Source organism: Euprymna scolopes, chromosome 2, assembly GCF_053919585.1.
Source record: "Euprymna scolopes isolate OS-2025 chromosome 2, ASM5391958v1, whole genome shotgun sequence".
Classification (NCBI taxonomy): Eukaryota; Metazoa; Mollusca; class Cephalopoda; order Sepiida; family Sepiolidae; genus Euprymna; species Euprymna scolopes.
In genome coordinates this window covers 34,955,071-34,978,002 of record NC_136483.1, presented here as the reverse complement: position 1 = coordinate 34,978,002, position 22,932 = coordinate 34,955,071, and the positions used below count along the sequence as shown (strand labels likewise).

General features: G+C 35.0%; 1 protein-coding gene across 1 annotated transcript in view; it reads right to left on the bottom strand.

Moving 5' to 3' along the window:
- Nucleotides 1–2,660: 2,660 nt before the first annotated feature.
- The window catches only part of LOC145290890 (uncharacterized), a 31,437-nt gene continuing 11,165 nt past the window's right edge, over nucleotides 2,661–22,932 (bottom strand). Inside the window, exons 3-7 of the mRNA XM_080136523.1 lie at nucleotides 16,592–16,720; nucleotides 13,957–14,164; nucleotides 9,283–9,385; nucleotides 7,378–7,476; nucleotides 2,661–4,381 (exon numbers count right to left, since the gene is read on the bottom strand). Of these exons, the coding sequence (XP_079992649.1) occupies nucleotides 2,806–4,381; nucleotides 7,378–7,476; nucleotides 9,283–9,385; nucleotides 13,957–14,164; nucleotides 16,592–16,720 (2,115 nt within the window). The 3' untranslated portion in view covers nucleotides 2,661–2,805. The remainder of the gene's footprint in view (nucleotides 4,382–7,377; nucleotides 7,477–9,282; nucleotides 9,386–13,956; nucleotides 14,165–16,591; nucleotides 16,721–22,932) is intronic.

The window sequence follows — 22,932 nt, the reverse complement described above, 5'->3', positions numbered from 1 at the left end:
CGTGTGGTGACTTGATTGCAAAGCAATTTCTATGAACAATAAAAAGCAAATGGTTCCAATTGCTACACTTTTTTTCTCTCCACTTTGTTGGAATTCGCTTTCCTCTTCACTCCTCAAAACAAGGAAGTTTTCACAGAAATGTGTGAACTCAAACTATTAGCAACCAACGAAAATCATTCCAAACCTCAAAAAAGTAACACACTTATGTGAAAGTAGTAAAGCAGTGCGAACTCAGAAATTCCTGAAAGACTTAGTTGAAAAATCAGTTTTCTCCAGAATCCTTAAGCTGATGCACCTTGAACAGGGCTCCAAAATGTCTACTTAACATCACTCCTTCCAGCATTTGGCCAGAGGAGGCAGAAAGGACTCAGTCACTTATGTTGAAGCCTTCATCAACTTGCATCTATCGATACATGCTCTAACAATGACAAGACAAACCAACATACACACATACAGAATGCCATGCTGTCAAATACTCGCATATTATTAACATACACATATCCACACGATCAACATTGACTTGTGACTGCTAACCCAACTTTCATTAATCAAACATGTTTGTATAACTGACTGAAAATAACTTTTATATTCTTGTCTCTTATATAAAAATATTTTGTTATAAAACTTTTTTCTTACATTATAAAAAAAGTACTTTATTCAAACTCTTTGACTGAACATTCACAAGCAACATGAATTGGAACAAATACACTAAGGTCATTGCTCAGACTGCTGTGAAAAAGGTGGGCTCTACCATGCTAGAAGATTACTCACTCCTGTACCTAAACAAAATCTTCTACTCAAATAGCTTCTTCCTTCAAACTGCGAGACTTTGGAATTCCCTCCCAGATCCCTGCTTCTCTGACTGTACTGACATGCAGAAGTTCAAGTGTAATGTGAACAGACATTTCACTGTTCAACTCCTTACATAGTATATCTATAAATTTAGTCCCAAATAGTAGCCCCTGCATCAAAGTGGCACTGTGCCCTGTTTAGAGTGAAATAACAATAAAAAGAAAAGCCTTTCAACCTTATTCAGGTGTATCTTGTCAAACTTGGATATCTGCGCAGAATTTCAAATGGACCCTTTATTTAATCTATAGGGGCAGCATGCTCTCGTTTCATCAATCATGACCGAGTAAAAGTTTTATGTAATTTTTCAATGGTATTTTTGAATCACCCGCACTCAGTATTGAATCTTCAACCTCCAGGAATGTAATTTTTACAAGTGAATTTTAACAAGTATTCTATCCGCTGCACCACTGGTCAAAGTATAAAAATAATAATACGAAAAATCAAATTTGATCAGTAAATGATTTCTAGCCTATATTGTGATGATTGGGATATTTAAAGTATGTCTCCTGGTCGATTGAGCTTAATGTAAGCAGAAAATGGCAGATGAGACATTTTGCCATTAAAATACATTTTTTAAATACTTCATGAATTTGTGTAATTTTTGGTGTAATCATTTTTAAACCTAATACATAGATGCATAATATAATTTTATGCCAATTTGTTTTCTTCTTACAAGCAGTTTTTAATATTGATGTAAAATTGGATAAGCGCTTATTTTCTTATTTGCACCGATGTGTCTCACTTAACAATTAGCCACCTCCGTTTCAAATCTTTATACACATGCACATCTCACTCACATTATATACAGCAAAACAAATGTGATTAAGAATGTTCCATTGTAAAACAGCATTTTAGAGGATTTTTAATTACTTAATGACAAGACTACACATTTTTTTTTAAAATGATACTGATTTTAGAAATGTTGTTCGATCTCCTGTTTACCCCCCCCCTCATCACTGGCAAACAAAACTTAATTTTCAGTGTACATATTGTTCCCTCCTTTACCCTCTCCTTTTGCTTATGATACTGGTTTCATGTTTGCCAACATGTCTCGGAAAGGTGGAGGGGGGGGGGTCTTAAATTTTTTATAGCAAACGATAGGTCTAATTATATATTTGTTGTTAGTTTGGGATATGTATCTATGTATGATATTTCTTATGGTTTCTTCTTCTAATTTAAAGTTACATTTTATTGCAGTAGAATATGTTAATACCCCCTCCCCCATCTAAAAACATAACTACTCCATCCCGTCCAAAGTCAGACAAATCTTAGTCAAATAAAAAGATAATACATCACAAAACAAATGTAAAAAAATTGAAGCCATTTACATAAAAAGCCTAAAGCCTACAATCAATGCCGTTATGTTACACGCAAGCACAAACATTTTAAAATGCTTATCGTAAAACCTTCATCCCTTCCTCCTCCATGCGATCTAGTTACTCACCCCAATATGTAGCTCACTGGAGGCCTCCCTATGGAACCTAGCAATCTGTGATACTACGCTGTCACTACAAAAACTGCTTCATTGTCTGTCTTTTATAGTGTATCACTCACGCTCTGAAGATTCCAAAGTCTGTTCTTGGTGAAAAAATTTGAAAAGGTACACATGGAATTTTTATCAGCAATTTTGATTCCCATACAAAAAAAAAGATAAGAAAAACGTAAGAAAGAAAAACGATAATTAAAATACTTAAACAGAAGCTTAGTTGTTTTTAATGTTGGTTTAAATGAAAAAATGCTGCTCATATATATATATATGTAAAATCAAGTAATAAAATTTTTTAAAGAATAAGAAAAAAGGCAGAAACTTCAACACGATAGATTTATGAAATTCATTTTTCTTTATACAATCACATATTTCTCTCACATAAAAAAAAATTGCATAATATACATAATTACTTATGAATATTAAGAAAAAAAATAAAAAACATATTAAAAGGAGGGTAAAATACATCAGTCATTGTCCGCAACAACAATGGCAGGTGCCTGCTGCATTTTCCGTTTGAAATATCTTTGCTGTGCTTCAATAAAAGCATCACCAACCGTACGTTTGGCATATTTTGCAAATGGATCCTTACACGCTACTGGCTTTACAGATTCCTCAACTGGCATCTCGGAAATGTCAAGTTGCTGACCGTCTATTTTTTCAAGATCTGCAGCCTTGCTTAGTTGCAAGTCACCATTATTTTCACTTGTATCAACATTTTGTGACGAGGCATTTAATTTCTTCATTTCTGAAGATCTTTTATCATCTTGACTTTTAGCTTCTCGATTTCTTTGATACTCCTCAGAGTGCTGCGACTGGTTCTTAGAATGCAGATTTACTCTTTCTCGAGAAAGAGATCGAGATTTCCTGTTAGTTCTGTCCATTCTATCTCTAGAACGAGACCGAGATTTCCTGTTGCTTCTGTCAATTCTATCTCTAGAACGAGATCGAGATTTCTTGCTGCTTCTGTCAATTCTATCTCTGGAACGAGACCGAGATTTCCTGCTATTTCTGTCAATTCTATCTCTGGAACGAGAGCGAGATTTTCTGCTGCTTCTGTCAATTCTGTCTCTGGAACGAGACCGAGATTTCCTGCTACTTCGGTCAATTCTATCTCTAGAACGAGACCGAGATTTCCTGCTATTTCTGTCAATTCTATCTCTAGAACGAGACCGAGATTTCCTGCTGCTTCTGTCAATTCTATCTCTAGAACGAGACCGAGATTTCCTGCTGTTTCTATCAATTCTATCTCTAGAACGAGACCTTCTGCTACCTTTGTCCATTCTATCTCTGGAACGAGATCGAGGTTTATTGTATTTGTTTATCCTATCTCTAGAACGAGACCGAGACCTTTTGTTGTATCTCTCTCGACGATCTCTGGAACGAGACCGGGGATTCCTGTTAAACCTGTTCCCTCGATTTCTGTCCCGTAACCAAGATCCTTGGTTAGGTCTATCATATCTGCTTCTCTCCCTTGATCGAGAACGTGATTTTCGGTTAAATCTATCCCGGGACCGGGATCTCTTCTCATACCTGACACCACGATACCGATTGTCACGGAAGCTTTGTCTAAAGTCCTCTCTCGATCGGGACCTGGAGTATCTGTCTCTGGATTTTTTATAGGAAGGCTGGGGTTGCCGTTCACGAGATCTGGATCTTGAATGGGAATATTGGTTTCTCTGACTGCGGCTTTTGTTTTCTAGATAGCCAGACTTTGTGGTAGCAGTTGTTTTTCTTTTCTTAAATTCCTGGTCACTCTCGTCGGAATCAGATTGGTAATGCTTCTGACTCTTCAACGGTCGCTTTTTACTATCTTCCCGTATTGAGTGTTGGTTATCACTGGGTCTACTTGATAAGCTCTTCCGTCTGTTGCGCTGATCTTTCTGGCTGTCATTTGAGGAGGATGAGGATGAGGATGACGACGAGGAAGTTGATGATGATGAAGATGATCTGTGTCTTGAACGTTTTTCCCGTCTTGAGTCATCTTCAGAATTATCGTTAGAAGAAGTCGGCTCTGTGTTTTGATCATTTTTCTCCTCATACCTACAAAAAAAAAAAAAAAAAAATCTTTTTATCACCAAAATCATATTGCTATAGCAGTTGTTCTAGTAAGAACATGATTATAGCGCGTGTGAGTGGGATGGGAGGCAATGTTAACAAAAAAGAATCAAAAGTCAAAATATTGTAGCTCGCCAATGGATATTTATTGTCTTATTTATGAACAAAACATGCATGAATTTAGAAAAATAACACATACAGTTGTTTTCTGAATGAGTGTATGTATGCAAGTATACAATGGATTATAGTTATCCTACTCGTCTGTGAATAATTAGCTAAGTCTGTTAAGTCAACATTGGAGATGTATATTTTATTTGAATCTATATATAGCAATACACATGGCCGTTAAAACACTTTGGATAATCACAGATTTCAAGGGGTTTCTGCTAAAATAGTCATATTTTAAAAACCAAAGCACTTTAAGTTTTCAAAATACCACCGTTTTGTTCAGAAATGAATATACTTTCAAATGAATTAGTAAATAATAACATACATTATATATTTTTAGAGTTTTAAGCAAATAAAGTGATAAAAATGTGAACATCATATAACAGCATTTTCGGTAAGATTTTGTAACGACCCCCCCCCCCCATTTCTAAACATTCGTACCGTGTTTCTGTTAAAATTTTTTAAAATGAAATTTGGAAATAAGCCAAAAGAGATGTCATTTGAAATAATTTTGAGTGTCCGAAATTCATTTGACCACTCGTTTTTTTGTTGTGTTAAAAAAAAGATTTCAAAATGATGAGTATCGAAAGTTTTTTCAAATATCTTTGCACTGATCTTATGTGCTCTTGAATTTATATCCAAAGGTAAAAAAGTAAACAAATGTTGGGACTTTCTGAGATTAGAAAATCGAATGTGTTTTCATGTTTCAAAATAGCACATACACTGCGTTCGCATAGAAAATTTACCCTTAGAACACTATAATGCGTTTAGCAGACACATTTCACCAGACGTGAGTACATTTGAAAATAAACTAGTATGACAAGATAGAACAAGGGCCAATATATGCCTGATTCAGAGTCAATACTTTATACTTCATTAAACAACTGGATCTCAAAAATAAAAATAAAAATAAAAAGTAAAAAAAAAATAAATAAGTATTAAAAAAAAAAAATATTAAAAAAAACCTAAATCTCAACGTAATGGAATTAACATTAAAACTTTTACAGGCTTGACAAAATTTGGAAAAACTGTTCATAGAAAAAGCAAAGATTCCACTTAAAGTCATTCAAAAAGCAACTGGAAGTTGGTGAGATCGTCCATGTTGTTGTGCTGCGCAGAAGGCACATTGAACGTCTCATCGAATATTTTTGTTTTTCTGCTGGTTTTGAATGTTTCTTTTAATCAATATTTGTTTTCTATTTCTAACAATTAGATACATGGAAATTATTGTGCTACATTTCCTGCTTTTGTGGCACACTCTAAACTTTGTCAACGATTGAAGTAAAAAGTTCAGTTTTGTTTTATAATATACATTATCCAATCTAAGATAAAGACCGAAAAAGTATTCAAGTGTGAAAACTAATGAATTTAACAAATGCTCAATAAAAGAAGAGCAAGAGACACACACCCACCCACACTTTCATTTGTCATGCAAAAGTTAGTAAATAAAGCATAATTCTTTTTTCTAGCCTCAAAGGGTGAAATCATTTCAAAGGGAAATCAAAAAAGTCAGATAACCACTAAAATTTAGAAAAAAATCCTTCATTCTATAAAAAAAAAAGGTAAAAAAATGAGTGTTTTTTTATGTTTAAAACCTGTCTGAAACCACTATCAGTAATTTTCCCCACTCTTTATCTGTGCCAAATCAAATGTAGATTTCATGAACAAAACTTCTTTCTTAGAAGTGTACACCTGTGAAACTCTCTTCCGTTTGCCTGTTTCCCACCTGACTACAACTTGGATGTCTTCAAGTCCAACATAAACAAGTTCCTGATAAACCGCCCCCTTAATTAAGACACTTTATCAGATCTCCATTACTAGCGATTACTACGATATTATTCCATGGATTACTGTATACGCAATAACCCTTATCCCCGAGTGGCTTCCGGGCCTTGAAAAGAAAAAAAAAAAGGTCATCAGAAATTTATACATAAAAATAATTTAATTCAATTCTTTTTATATGAATATTTAAATAAAATTTGCATGAAATAAATGTAAGACAATAAAGATGGATAAGAATTTAGATGTGGAAAAGTATTTTTGGATGATGAAACTGTTGAGGTTGTCAAGATATTTTGTTACATTAATGATATCATTGGAGTACAGAGTGGAGCAACTGCTGGTGTGATTGCAAAAGTCAGGAGTGGATCGAGTAAATTCAGAGAACTTCTGTCATTACTAATCAGCAGAGCATTATCACTATTGATCATGAGAACAGTTTAGTTTATCAGGCATGTATACACAATGTGATGATGTATAGAAGTGAACATCGCTAGTTAAGGTTGAGGATATGCGCTGCATGGAGAGAAATGAAATGATATGAGAATAATATGATGGATGTTTAATGCGAGCTTTAAGGACAGACTTAGATCTGATGACCTTAGAGAAAGATTAAATCTGGAAATATGTGCAGAAGAGGAGATTTCAATGATATGGCCATGTTGAAAAAATGGATGGGATTTCTTGGGTTAGCAGATTTAGAACAGTTGCAGTAGCAGATTCCGTTCATAGGCATAGGCCAAGGTAACATGGGAGAAAGGGATAGGAATGAACCCAAGGGGAAAGAGGCATAAATAAAGACCTGACCAGAGATAGGTTAGTTTGTAAATCAATTTCTTAAAGCTATTCAATACATGCCAGGATGTAAAAATAAACGTTTGAACAAATATGATGAGGATGATGATCAAGATAAATAGTGCGAAAACTGATGAAGTATAACAGTCATTTTTCATGGAAGATGTTCACTAATTTATGCTATATCAAGATTTATTTTATACTTAATAAACTATGAATAATATTTCCATCAAACTTACTTTGGTAAAATCTTCTTGACATCCTCTTCTATCGTAATGACTTCCTTCTCTTCAGATGAAGCCTTTTCTTCCTTCACAGCGACAGATGAGGATTTTTCGCTACAAATACAGAATAAAAAAAGGGTTCATAAAAATATTAAATGAGTAAATATTATTTTAGATATGTCATTGCATCTCTATGAGAAACTGTGTCCGTCCAATCAGTCAATTACATTTCAGTTTAAAATAGCATTTTCATTGCTGACTACTTGACCCTTTAGCTAAGAACAAAATGTAGAATTTGTTGTGATACTTCATCTTTTCCATCTCCACTCAGTTAAGGAGAAAACCTTCCAGTTTGAGACAATTTTACTTAAGGAAGAGATCACTATCTACCCCATTCGAATCTTTTATGCTAGCCATTGTCTAATCTGTCATAAAAAAAATGCACTTGTTAATCTTGATCAAAACTTTCAAATTCCAATTGATAAATATCAGCATATTGAAATTATCCTACTTTATGCTATTTATTACTTAAAACTTTTCTTTTCCAAATTTACATTCCATTTATCTTGTTAAAATTAGCACACACACATATATATATATATATATATATATATATATGTATGCTAGCAGCGGGGGTACCCGGCTTTGTCCGGGCGTAAAATACGCTTGAATATATTTTAATTTGTCCAGATTTCATATATATTATTATAGAGTCATGATTTCAAAAGTAAAAAAAGCTAGAATTGAAGCCGAAAATGTAGCATTCAAAGCTGGTAATGTTACCACTGTACCAACATAAGCATATGAACTGATTAAAAATTAAAAATAAACTAAGATGAATGTACAAAATGTATATACATGAGAGCTCATTCTTGAAATTCCTTGGCTTAACATTCACAAGCAACAGGAACTGGAACAAATACATTGAGGACATTGCCATGGTTGCTGTAAAGAAGGTGAGCTCTCTCTACTGTATAAGAAAATTATTCACACCTGAGAGTATCCTAGATCTCTACAGAGACACCATTCACCCACACACAGAGTATTGTTGCCACATCTGGGATGCGGCACTTCTCATTAGTCAATCGTTTTTAGACAGGGTCCAAAAGAGTCTCTAACCTACTAAGGTTCCGCACCAACCTCTGTTTCATCACTCCAATGTTGCATCCCTGTGTCTGTTTTACAAATATTTTGATGGAATGTGCTCTGATTAACTCATTGACACACATACCCCCCCCCCCCCGATAAACCTGTTCAGCCTCTCCCCTTTACTGTAGTGATCCCTAGATGCTGGAAAACCTACTCTAATAGCTCCTCCCCTCGCAGTGCTAGACTTTGGAATTCCCTCCCTGTTTCCTGCTTCTGATTGTATTGACATGCAGAAGTATAAATGTAATATAAACCAATCTCTCACATATCTAACATAATTCCCTGTAAACATGGTCCTAAATATTAGCCCCTCACGTTAAAGTGGCAATATGCTTTGCTTGGGGTGAACAAGATTAAAAAGAAAAAAAATTTTTCTCCCAACTCAAAGTGCCCTTTTTTTGGAAATTAGATTTTTCTCACATTAAAATACTGCCTCTATGTCTTACCCTTGTAAGTAAATTATTACTAAATGCTTAGATTGAATGAATGTATCTTATTTAAAAGGTGTCCAATCAACACTATAAAAAGCTGTCGGTTAGTCAATCAGCTCAAGTCTGAAATAGCACTTTACTCGGCCAAACGTGCAATATCATCTTTCAATACATTCGTACATATTTAGAAGAATAAAAAATATTTGCATGAGAAATAAATAAAAAAAATAGATTATAAAATATAATTAAAAAAAGTGATGAACCCCACCAACCATAGCAACCATTGCTGATGTCATAGTCCTAATCAATGCCATAGTCACAAGAGTTTACAAAAACTTACCTTTCCTTTGTTTCTTGGGGGTCAGTTGAATCAGCTGTCTGCTGATGGTAAAGATATCTATAGAAACCGCTCATGTCTTTCTGCTTGGTTACATCCAACAGTGCTAAAAAAGTAAAATAAAAAGAATGTCACTGAAATAAAACTAAGGCAATAAAACATATTTTTTAAAAATAAACAAAAGTATAAAAATAGTTTTAGAGTAAATATTGTCCTTTGAAGTATAGCTGTTTTCTGCAGACAAATTTTGTATTATATAAAGCTGGGGGTTTGTATTACTGTACACATAGATTCGAAAAAGTTGTCAAAAAACAAATATAGAACAAATAAATGTTATCAAAGGCAAGATAAGTTACTTTTCTACCTAACTGGATATAATTCACGTGTTTTTATTCAGTGTAACATGTTTATTCAGCTCGAAAAACATGCAATATTTACCGATGTATTGGAAAATTCAAAATGGCAGCCGACTGTCTCTCGGAGAGGGTACGTTTGGGAAAAGGTATTATAAATAATAAACTAGACAAAATACTGTTAGAAATTCGCTCAATATATGTTACCGTGACATAAGTTGACATATATTGAGCGAATTTCTAACAGTATTTTGTCTAGTTTATTATTTATAATACCTTTTCCCAAACTTACCCTCTCCGAGAGACAGTCGGCTGCCATTTTGAATTTTCCAATACATCGATAAACATTGCATGTTTTTCGAGCTGAATAAACATGTTACACTGATTAAAAATACGTGAATTATATCCAGTTAGGTAGAAAAGTAACTTATCTTGCCTTTGATAACATTTATTTGTTCTATATTTGTTTTTTGACAACTTTTTCGAATCTATGTGTACAGTAATACAAACCCAAAGCTGGTAATGCCAAAATCTATATAAATAAAACATAGATGTATGTATGTGTGTGTGTGGATATGTATGTAAATATTTAGCCCATAAATTTTTAAACTACTGGTCACACAACATTGAAATTAACAGTGAATAGCAATCATACACCAAGGATGGTTGATAACGAGTAAAGTTTGGATGAATGAATAACACATCCAGAAATATGTCAGCAAGTTAAATTTCAAAATGTTCATTTACAACTTGCCAACATATTTTTATTATTTTATGCCTGCGCAAATTCAAAGATAACTTGAAATGAATTAATTTTAAAGCTTTCTTATCTGTCGGGTTAACTTAAATGATAGGAATGCAGCTGGAGCATTAAATGTTTTGGTTTCGATTCTAGTTGATGATACTCAAGTCATTTTCTTTTGAACTTTTGAAATCAGGACTATATATATATATATATATATATAATATTAAACAGAGAATTGGCTCTGTAATAACGAATACAAAATCTGCATGAATTAAACTATAATATTTAAGCATATTTCATGACCTGGCATCACAACACTAGTTCTAAATAAAAACTTCATAAGTTTCTTGTACATTCGTTTTCATTCATATAAATAAATGGTAATATATTTATTATTTCAATATAAATTTATTTCTTTTAAATAAAAATGTAAAACAATGGGAAGAAAGAAGAAATAGAGTTGGGTGTGTGTGTGTGTGAGAGAGAGAGGGGGTGTGTGTGTGAGAGAGAGAGAGGGGGTGTGTGTGTGTAAGAGAGAGAGAGGGTGTGTGTGTGTAAGAGAGAGAGAGAGGGTGTGTGTGTGTAAGAGAGAGAGAGAGAGGGTGTGTGTGTGTAAGAGAGAGAGAGAGGGTGTGTGTGTGTAAGAGAGAGAGAGGGTGTGTGTGTGAGAGAGAGAGAGGGTGTGTGTGAGAGAGAGAGGGTGTGTGTGTGAGAGAGAGAGAGAGGGTGTGTGAGAGAGAGAGAGAGAGAGAGAGGGCGTGAGAGAGAGAGAGAGAGAGGGCGTGAGAGAGAGAGAAGGCGTGAGAGAGAGGGGGGGGGCGTGTGAGAGAGAGAGAGGGCGTGTGTGAGAGAGAGAGTGTGTGTGAGAGAGAGAGTGTATGTGTGTGAGAGAGAGAGAGAGAGAGTGTGTGAATGAGAGCGTGTATGTGTGTGTGAATAAGAGCGTGTGTGTGTGAGAGAGAAAGTGTGTGTGTGTGTGTGTGTGTGAGAGAGAAAGAGTGTGTGTGTGTGAATGAGAGTGTTTGTGTGTGTGTGAGAGAGAGAGAGGGGGTGTGTGTGAGAGAGAGAGAGAGAGAGAGGGTGTGTGTGTGTAAGAGAGAGAGAGAGAGGGTGTGTGTGTGTAAGAGAGAGAGAGAGAGGGTGTGTGTGTGTAAGAGAGAGAGAGAGAGGGTGTGTGTGTGTAAGAGAGAGAGAGAGGGTGTGTGTGTGTAAGAGAGAGAGAGGGTGTGTGTGTGTAAGAGAGAGAGAGAGGGTGTGTGTGTGTAAGAGAGAGAGAGAGGGTGTGTGTGTGAGAGAGAGAGGGTGTGTGTGTGAGAGAGAGAGGGTGTGTGTGTGAGAGAGAGAGGGTGTGTGTGAGAGAGAGAGAGAGGGTGTGTATGTGAGAGAGAGAGAGAGGGTGTGTGTGTGAGAGAGAGGGCGTGAGAGAGAGAAGGCGTGAGAGAGAGGGGGGGGCGTGTGAGAGAGAGAGAGAGGGCGTGTGTGAGAGAGAGAGAGTGTGTGAATGAGAGCGTGTATGTGTGTGTGAATGAGAGCGTGTGTGTGAATAAGAGCGTGTGTGTGTGTGAGAGAAAGTGTGTGTGTGTGTGTGTGAGAGAGAAAGAGTGTGTGTGTGTGAATGAGAGTGTTTGTGTGTGTGTGAATGAGTGTGTGAATGAGAGTGTGTGTGTGTGAATGAGAGTGTGTGTGTGTGTATGTGTGAATGAATGAGAGTGTGTGCGTGTGTGAATAAATGAGAGCGTGTGTGTGCGTGTGTGAATAAATGAGAGCGTGTGTGTGCGTGTGTGAATAAATAAGGGCGTGTGTGTGCGTGTGTGAATAAATGAGAGCGTGTGTGTGCGTGTGTGAATAAATGAGAGCGTGTGTGTGCGTGTGTGAATAAATGAGAGCGTGCGTGTGCGTGTGTGAATAAATGAGAGCGTGCGTGTGTGAATAAATGAGAGCGTGTGTGTGCGTGAATAAATGAGAGCGTGTGTGTGCGTGAATAAATGAGAGCGTGTGTGTGCGTGTGTGAATAAATGAGAGCGTGTGTGTGAATAAATGAGAGCATGTGTGTGCGTGTGTGAATAAATGAGAGCGTGTGTGTGCGTGTGTGAATAAATGAGAGCGTGTGTGTGCGTGTGTGAATAAATGAGAGCGTGTGTGTGCGTGTGTGAATAAATGAGAGCGTGTGTGAATAAATGAGAGCGTGTGTGTGCGTGTGTGAATAAATGAGTGTGTGTGTGTGCGTGTGTGAATAAATGAGAGCGTGTGTAAATAAATGAGAGCATGCGTGTGCGTGTGTGAATAAATGAGAGCGTGTGTGAATAAATGAGATGATGTGCGCGTGTGTGAATAAATGAGATGATGTGTGCGTGTGTGAATAAATGAGATGATGTGTGCGTGTGTGAATAAATTAGATGATGTGTGCGTGTGTGAATAAATGAGATGATGTGTGCGTGTGTGAATAAATGAGATGATGTGTGCGTGTATGAATAAATGAATGAGAGTGTGTGTGAATAAATGAATGAGAGTATGTGTGAATAAATGAATAAGAGTGTGTGTCTGTGAGTGTGTGAAAGTGTATGAGCGAAAGTGTGTGTGTGTGTATGTGTGAAAGAGAGAGAAAGCAAATAAGTAAGCAGTCATCCTCACCTTAATAAAATCTTTCATTTTAGTAAGCAATGTTGATTTAATTTAAATTACCACATGTGAAAATTTAAATTTTTGATAGATTTTTCATTTTTTTTTTTATTAAATCACTTTAATTACTGTTAATATTCATAAATCTATTGCATAGAACACCAAATAATTCAAATCGGTAGAATTTTAGAAAGCTATTCTTAACATAAGGAGGATCGTGGGAAAACTCACATTTGCTTAAAAATGCAAATAATATAAACATTAGTATAGTATTAATATAAGTATAAAAATTAAACATGATTTTTTGGCATACAATATTATCTTTTCATCAGGGGGTACATACATTATATAGATTTTTCTGGGTTTTTTTTTTACCAGGGGATTCTAGGCAAGCACCAAATTTTTATGCTGCAACTTTTTATACTGCAATATTTATTTATTCATGGTGTTTGTTCATTATTGGGTTTCACAGCATCTCAATCTTGTTAGCTCATTTTATAGCTAGGTTTTCTATACAAATGGGTTGTAGGAGGAGATTTAGTACATAATCCTAATTGGTAACTTTATCTATGTCCTCATGGGGAGGCAAGTAAATAGGGATTAATGGCTGCCACAATGAATAGTCCTCCAAGTGTAATCTTGGTAAGCCACTAGTTTTTCTCTTTCCTTACAGTCTACTGTAGCAGTCAGTGATTAGTCATTGATAGACCTTCAGCAATTTACTGATGGCAAACCACTTGTTTTATCAGCAGTCCCTGAGAGAGCTTCTAGCATTTTGCTCATCAGTTTCCCACTGAAAGCAAATCACTGTTGGTCATTGATGAACTATGGCAGTTTATCCATGGCAAATCAATTTCATGGTAGTCCTTCAGAGAGTTGCAAGCATTGTGCTAATTATTGAAAAGCAATTTAATAAATGAATGAAATAAAAATGATAATTTAAAAAAAAAAAAAAATTACCTTCCATTTCTGCTTCTCTTCTTTCCCTTTCTTCCTCCTCTTGTACTTCCAACAATTTCTTTTTATAAGCAGATGTTACAAATTCTTCTTTCTCTTTGAATTCTTCACCTTCTGCCTGACGTTCCAATTGAATTTTCCTTTCCATTCGCTTTTCTTGTTCTTTTTTTCTCTGGTTGGCAGACTTTAGCAAACCTTCAATATATTTGGGCTAAAAAAAAATAAAAATTATCTCCATAAAGATATTCTTAAAATTTCATTAACATAAGAAAGCATGCTTGTACTATTATTTGATAAAGTATTAAAAAACTGAAAAAGAAAACTTACATCTATCAGTTATCTGTGGAGAACTATCTATTATTATACAAAAACTGAATTTGTAATCGTCTCAAAACCTAATGACATAATTTCTAGCAAACTTTTCAAACTTAATGAATAAGGCAGGAATGGTATATGTTTTGGTTTCAATTCTAGCTGCTTTCACCCAAGTCATATTTTTAAAAAAATTTTCAAACCAATACTATATATTGGGTATGAGTATTTGTTCTATAATAACAAATACGAAATCTGCATACATCAAAATATCATATCATAGCGTATCTTACATCTCAGTCATACTGGGGGGGGGGCACTATTATATATTGGATACAATATAATAATCAATGGAGTATTGGTTCTATAATAATAAATACAAAATCTGCATACATTAAAATATCATATTTAAGCATATTTTACAATCAGGCAATGCTAGACGGCCTTTTAATATTATATTTATAATAAATAATTTATTACAGAAAAGAAACAATATATTACAGTTTCTGGAGATGGGTCATGGTTTCATTGTCTTGGATAAGCCTTTATTGTTTTAAAAATGCCCTTTAGAGTTACAAAACATCCTCAACATTCTATGAAACAAAATTTTAGCTCTTGCATTCTTAAAATCATTGATTTCTTTCACTCTAAGACAAAATATATAAAAGTTCTAGAATCAGACTTGATACACGACACTATACATTGTATGCTATCTAATAGCTTTCAAACAGTTTTGGCAGCCCCAATTTTACACACAAGGTTCACACATTTATAGACATACATACACAAGTGATATCTTCAAAGCAAATGGAAATAAGTCAGGGAGTGACTCACACATAACTTAGTAAAAAGTCCTGACTATAAGAAAGGAATGTTGGATGAAAGGAAAAGGAAATTTAAACCTAAATAATCTAGAGTGTATGAAATTTAATTAAAAAGAATCTAGAGTGTATGAAATTTAATTAAAAAGAATCTAGAGTGTATGAAATTTAATTAAAAAGAATCTAGAGTGTATGAAATTTAATTAAAAAGAATCTAGAGTGTATGAAATTTAATTAAAAATAATCTAGAGTGTATGAAATTTAATTAAAAATAATCTAGAGTGTATGAAATTTAATTAAAAATAATCTTCGGATTTAAAGTGAAAGTTTATACTAAAATGTATCAACTCAAACTTTCTGAGGTAAGTATTTTTAGATTTGTGAATGCACTTGTAAATGATTATGAGAATCATGCAATTTCCTGTCTGGACACACGCATATTAAAAAGTTGTAAAAATTATGACAACCAGATTTTTAAGTTGAAGATCAAGAATAGTTGGTTTAGAAAATGCTGCTAGTGATAGGCAAATAACTGAAGAGTATTTTCTCTCTCCTACGGCAGAATGATGTGACAAGGATTAGAAAGTGAGATTTGAAAGAGAGAGCATTGGCCTGCAAAAAATACCTAGGCAGTCCCGTCAGCATTCTCTGGTAAGGGATGCCTTAGGCAATTAGCAATAAACTAATCCCTTTTCAAAGGGAGAAGTCAAAGTCTGGGAGAGTAGACTTACTAGAATCGTACTGAGACATTCCGCAGTCAACAAGACATTTCAATAATAGCCTAGATTTTGTTGGCTTTAGTGACGAAAAAAAAAAAAAAAAAAAAAAAAAAAAAACAAGCTTATGGATGAAAACCATCTCCATGGTAGGCAAATAACTGAAGGTTACAAGTGGAGGAGAAGCAGCCACTCATTTTACTATTTAAAGGGTAAAAAAAAGATTTTTCATTAGTGACACCCTAACTATGGTTAAGAAGGTAAAATATAATGGGGGAGGTCATGCTGAATATCTATAAAAAATGAAATGACTTGTAACTTTATTTTATTTGCTATATAACTTAAAAATTAAAAATAATATAAATAGTAATATGAAGTATACAAAGATCCTAATTAATTCCAAAGAAATGTCAGGATTTCACTGATAGTTACGAAATCAAAGAGAGCAGAAAGTGGATCTTGAGTTTCAGCAACCTTGTAATTCATTGTTGGTTTTGACCTTGAAATAGTAGGGTTTTTTTAACTCCTTACATCAAATGATTTCATTCCTTGTCTGGAGCGATTTCTATTAATGAAAAAAAAAAAAAATTGTACAAGCACTGTGGATTATTCCTTTATAATCTTCTGCCGAAATGATTCCTAAGCTTGCATTTCTATTTAACAGTTTTACACATGTTTGTTAACTTTTTTCTATTCTTCCATACACATATGTTGCTCTCAATTTCCCTTTTTCAGAAATTCCATCCGAGAAAGAAAATTAAGGAGGAAAAAGTAAAAATAACTGCTTACCTTTTTATCTGCCTGATTCTTCAGGCGAACATCAGTCTTTAGCTTTTCCGCATGGATATCGTCGTAAATATTGTCGTACTCATATACATTTGGATCGTCATCTAAAGCCTTATCAATTTCTAGTTGAGTCTGAAAAAAAAAAAAAAAAAAAAAAAAAAGTTTTTATTACAAGTTTTTTTATTTATCAATTTTCACCAAAACAAGGCACAGTGCCACTTTGAAGTAGGGGGCTGCTATCGGGGACATAAGTTGCAGGGACATGATGGAGAGAGATGAGTCGTAAGATGTTTGTCTACATTACACTTGAACTTCTCCATATCAGTACAGTTGGGAAAGCAGAATCCCAGAAGGGAGTTCCAAAGTCTTGCAGTTCTGGGGGAGAAACTATTGGAGTAAAAGGCTTTTTTACACCTAGGGATCTCTACTGTAAAGGGGTGGGACTTAGTTGATTGTCAGGTTTGTCGGCGGTAGTCACGTTGGGGAGGTACAAGGGCTTGTAGTCCGTCAGAGCATTCACCATTAAAGTATTTGTAGAACAGGCAGAGGGATGCAACATTTCGTTGATGGGACAGAGGCTGAAGCCTAGATGACAGTTCAGTACCTATCAGATTTGCAACTTTTTGTACTCTGTTCAGAAGCGAGAGACTAGTAGCAGATGCATTAGCCCAAATGTGACAACAATACTCCATACATGGGCGAATGGTGGCCTTGTAGAGATACAGGATACTTTCAGGCATAAGTAACTTTCTAGCATGGTAGAACGAGCCCACCTTCTTCGCAGCAGCCCTAGCAATGCTCTGTATGTATCTGTTCCAACTCATGTTCCCTGTGAAGAAGTTTGAAAAGTACTTTCAGATAATGTGTCTTTAGCCATAGCTATTTGTGGTTGAGAAAGTTTGTTGTAATTATTGAAGGAAACAAGCTTAGTCTTGGCAGCATTGAATGTGACCATCCATTTTTGTCCCCATTCCCTTTCAGATTGGAGAACTTCCTCTAGTGTTTCTGCCATTTCCTTAGATATGTGTTCATTTGTTTTCCCTTTGTGCCTGTTATAAAGTGTAGTGTCATCAGCAAATATACCCATTTCGGAAATAATTTTATCAGGGAGGTCCTTTATGAATATTAGGAATAATAACGGTTCAAGGATAGACCCCTGAGGTATACCTGCATTTATATCATATTGTTTAGATGTACGACCGCCAAGGAAAACTTGGATTTTTCTCTTACTTAAGAAGGATTTAATTACATTATGTATTCTTCCAGTGATACCATATGATCTAATTTTCCTTAGAAGACCATTGTGCCATACCCTGTCAAAAGCCTTAAATATATCGAGGGCTACCAATCTACCCTCCCCTGTTTTGTCCAGAAAAGGGCATCCCCCACGAAGTCTATTTTGTACTCTGTGAAGGTAGGATAGGCTGTTTTTAGCAGTTCCTGCCCATATGTACTCCATCCTTGGACGTACTTGGCTTTTATACAGATAGAGAATTGCATCAGAAGTGAGATATCTTCTGGAGTGGTAGAAGGATCCCACCATTTTTCCAGCGACCTTGGCAACAGACTTGATGCACGTGTTCCATTTCAAGTCATGAGTAAAGGTCAAGCCCAGAAGCTTATCAAAACATGGGGCTTCCCCTAGATGAGAGCCATCCATTTCAATTGATGCCAGATGGGGATCAGAGCGTTCATGATGTAAATATAGGAGCTTGGTTTTAGATGCATTAAAAGTAACCAGCCACCTATTCCCTCACTGTACCACGCGTTCAAGATCAGAGGAGAGAGAACTTTGTCATTTACAGCCTTTGATGTGTTGTCATAGATGGTTGTGTCATCAGCATACATGTCAACGAATGATTTAAGTATGTATTTTGGGAGATCATTGATGTAGATCAGGAAGAGAGTTGGGTCCAGGATGGACCACTGAGGGACTCCAGCATTAATACTGAAGGCCTCTGATTTCTGCCCACCAAGCACTACTCTTATGAACCTATCAGAGAGAAATGATTTAATAATTGAGAAAACATTTCCAGTTATACTGTAGCTGGAAATCTTGTGAAGTAGGCCCTTATGCCATACCTTATCGAAGGCTTTTGATATGGTAAGAGCAATTGCCCTAGAGAGGAAGCCTTTGTCAAGAGATTCACTAATCCTATGAGATATAACCGTTAGCACATCTGTTGTAGATCTGGCAGAACGGAAACCATATTGCATGTCACTAAGAAGGTTATTTCTGCTGAGGTGTTTTTTTTTTGTTTTTTTTTTTTTACACAGTGATCACCACTTATCAAGGCCCGGAAGCCACTCAGGGATAAGGGTTATTGCAAGTACATTACGTTAGTGTGGAGATTTGATGAAGTGTTTAATTAAGGGGGCAGATCATTAGGAATTTGTTAACATTGGACTTGAAGACATCCAAGTTGTAGTCCAGAGGGAAGCAGGCAGACGGAACAGAGTTCCACAGGCGTGCACTTCTAAGAAAGAAGCTTTGTTCATGGAATCCGCGTTTTGGTTTAGGCACAGATATAGAGTGGGGGAAATTTTTCACAGTGGATTCAGCTAGACAGGTGTTTTTCGTGAAAGATTGGTGAGGGGGGACCAGAGATTGGAGTTCAGACGAGCACCTGCCATGAAAATAACGATAAAACAACGATAGGCTCGCAACGTCTCTTCTGTGGGAGAGAGGTTGCAGGGTAGAGAAAAGGGCATCCCCACTAAGCCACGAAGTCTATTTTGTACTCTGGCAAGGCATGATAGGCTGTTTTTGGCCGCTCCTGCCCAGATATGGCAACAGTATTCCATCCTTGGACGTACTTGGCTTTTATATAGATAGAGAATTGCATCAGTAGTGAGATATCTTCTGGAGCGGTAGAAGGATCCCACCATTTTTCCAGCAACCTTGGCAACAGACTTGATGTACGTGTTCCATTTCAGATCAGGAGTAAAGGTCAAACCCAGAAGCTTGTCAAAACACGGGGCCTCACCCAGACGAGAGCCATCCATCACAATTGATGCCAGCTGGGGATCAGAGCGTTGATGATGTAAGGATAGGAGTTTGGTTTTGGATGCATTAAAGGTAACCAGCCACATCTTCCCCCACTGAACCACGCGCTCGAGATCAGAGGAGAGAGAATCAGAGAGAACTTTGTCATTTACAGCCTTTGATGTGTTGCCGTAGATGGTCGTGTCATCAGCATAGATGTCAACGAATGATTTAAGTATGTGTTTAGGGAGGTCATTGATGTAGATCAGGAAGAGAGTTGGGCCCAGGATTGACCCCTGAGGGACTCCAGCATTTATATTGCAGGCCTCTGATTTTTGTCCATCTACCACTACTTATTATTGACTACTTCTCCATTTAATATGGATTCCAACAACTTACTCATGACACACAGGAGACTTATTGGTCTATACTGAGAGGGAGACAACTTATCACCTGAATTCTTAAATACAGGGCATACTGATGAGGTTTTCCAGGGTGTTGGAAAGCACTTTTCCTTAAGGCAATGCTTAAACAGTTTTGTAAGTATGGGAGCAAGTTCTGGTTGAAGCTTTTTCAGCACTATAATTGGAATGCCATCAGGGCCAGTTGCTTTACTGGAATCAAGGTTCTTGATTAGCTTGGTGACCTCACGCACAGATATTTGTATGTTTGCTAGCATAGCATGCCTGCTGGCAGTAGATCACGTTTTGCAAATAAGCGGTCAGGGTGTGTTCACATAAATACTCGAAGCGGAAGTTGTAACCATCAACAACATTTCTAGCTGTTTTAGCTAATCAGGGGAAAGAATTGTCTTTGCAATGGAATTTGAACACAACACATCTTTCCAGTCAAAAGTTAGAATATCTCAAAGTTGACGCTTTGTAGTACAAAGATAATTAAAGATAGAAACACTGTTTAAACACTATTTGATAGTGAATATATTAATTTCTTTTGTCCTAAAATTTGAAAAGAATTGGATAAAAACTTATTATGCACTAATCAATAGAAGTCGTGACAACCGCATATAAACATGAAAATTTTTATGTGCCGAGACGTGCACAAAAAATATGCAAACAAGTGTTTGTCAACTAACTTATAAAGTATTCATTTTATTTTTGTCATTATTTAGAAAACTTAAGTTTTAATTATGGAAAGGAAAAGAATATAAAAAAAAAAGAATTCTTTGAAAAAGAATGACTGACAATGACCATGCTTTTAAATGAGTTAAAATACACAAAGCACTTATCCAGTTAAGTAAAAGAATAACTTTTATTGTGTTTGTTTTGCAATCCACAAAGGTATGAAAAAGTGGTCAACAAACAAATATATAACAAATAAATGTTACCAACTTACTCTTCTACCTACCTCTATAAATTTTTAGTGTTGTAAATGTTTATTCTGTTCAAAAAACAAGTAGTGTCGAGTGTTACATGAGAACAAGAAAAAAATGGCCGCAATGCCTTTTGAAGTCTTGACAAGGACTTAAAAATAAAAAAATTATACAAAATAGTGGTAGAAACTCACCTGATAATTGTCACAGTAACTTGAAGCCGTTAAAATGAAATTTAATTATCCTAATTCTACTTGAAAACATAATTGTAATCTATACAAAATGTCCTTTCATTTGATATGCTACAAGCCATATTTTTTTAATAATTTCTTTGAATTGTATCGTGGTTGCCATCTTGGATTTTTCAGTGTAATGATGACAAATGATAATGTGCATTAGAATAATATTTCACATGATGATAAAGCCTTACCTCACATTTTTTTAAACTGTTTTTTATGATGCTTCTACTTGAAGTCATTAAAATGAAATTTAATTATGCTAATTAGTTTAATTTACTTGAAAACATAAGTCTGATCTGTACAAAATTTTCTTTAATTTGATATGCTACAAGCCATATTTTGTTAATAATTTTTTTGAATCGTGTCATGGTGACCATTTTGAATTTCTCGGTTGCTATCTTGGATTTTTCATGATGTTATAATGGCAAATAATAATGTCCATCAGAATAATACTTCCTATGATGATAAAGCCTTACTTAACATTTTTCTTAGCTGTTTTATGATATTTCTGGAATATGCCAATTAGTCCGTAAGTTATCAAGTGAGATGATTGTAAATAACGCCAACTGAACCTTCATGGTATTATGATAATATGTCCAAAATTTCATCATAACATCTTAAAAAAAGATCTGAAGATACAGCTTTTTAAGGAGGGTTTAGTTTGTAAATTGTACAAATTTCCTATTTTCAGTCACAAGTTTATATGCATTTGAATAGGACTGACTTAAGGCAAAATGTCCAGTGAACCACACATTTTTTTATACTTTTGAACGGTCATAACTCTAGTTCTAATGGCCCGATTTTAAAAAGCTGAAGATAATTTGTTTTTTATGCTCTTTTCAATATTGCTTGATTTGAGTTTATTTGATCTAAAGAAAAAAAATGGTGTGTTATTGCTAATGTGAACAGACATCTTGCTGCTCAACTCTCTACATAGTATTTCTGCAACTTATGGCCCTGATAGTAGCTCTCTACATTAAAGTGGCACTGTGCATTGTTTGGGGTGAAAATGGAATATAAAAAAATGCATTGCAGTACAAAATATGACATAGCTAAAAAAAATAAAAGCAAAACAATACAAAAACTGCTTAATTGTGCAACTGGTAAAACCAAACTGGAAAACCATGTAAAAAAAAAAACAAAAAAAAAACGTAAAAACCATGTAAAAGAAAATAAAAAAAAAAATAAAAAAATGTAAAACCATGTAAAAAAATAAATTTATTAGACTTAAGGAGTCAGATTAAAAACTCCAACTAAGACTTCCGACTCTGCAAACCTGCTATAGATAACAATAAAATCCATAATTTAATTAGAATTATAAATAACCCACATATTATATATAAAAAAACATGCACCTAACATACCTATTTAGTTAAATATCTTAATCGATTTGATCTCTGATAACTGAATAAGCCTATAATACCATTTACCTACTTTAACCACCTTCAATAAAATATCTGCCTAAACTCTGATGTATCTTCACCTAACATGTTCTAGTGGTACCATTATATAACATTGAATAACACTTTTCCTTTTTTTTTTTTTTAATACTCAATATATGTGGATCTAAATAATTAACTAATCATCTCTCCTAGCATATATTGGGATAATACTTAATTACCTGAATATCTCCTGCAATATAATTTAATGAATAAAACACTCAAATGATTATATAGAATTGCTGAAAAAAAATGGCATAAATTTATAAAGATAAATCAGGTTCTCAAAAACAGTACAGTATTTTATTTAGATAAGACTAACTAAAAGTTATTTTAAGTAGAATTTTGGA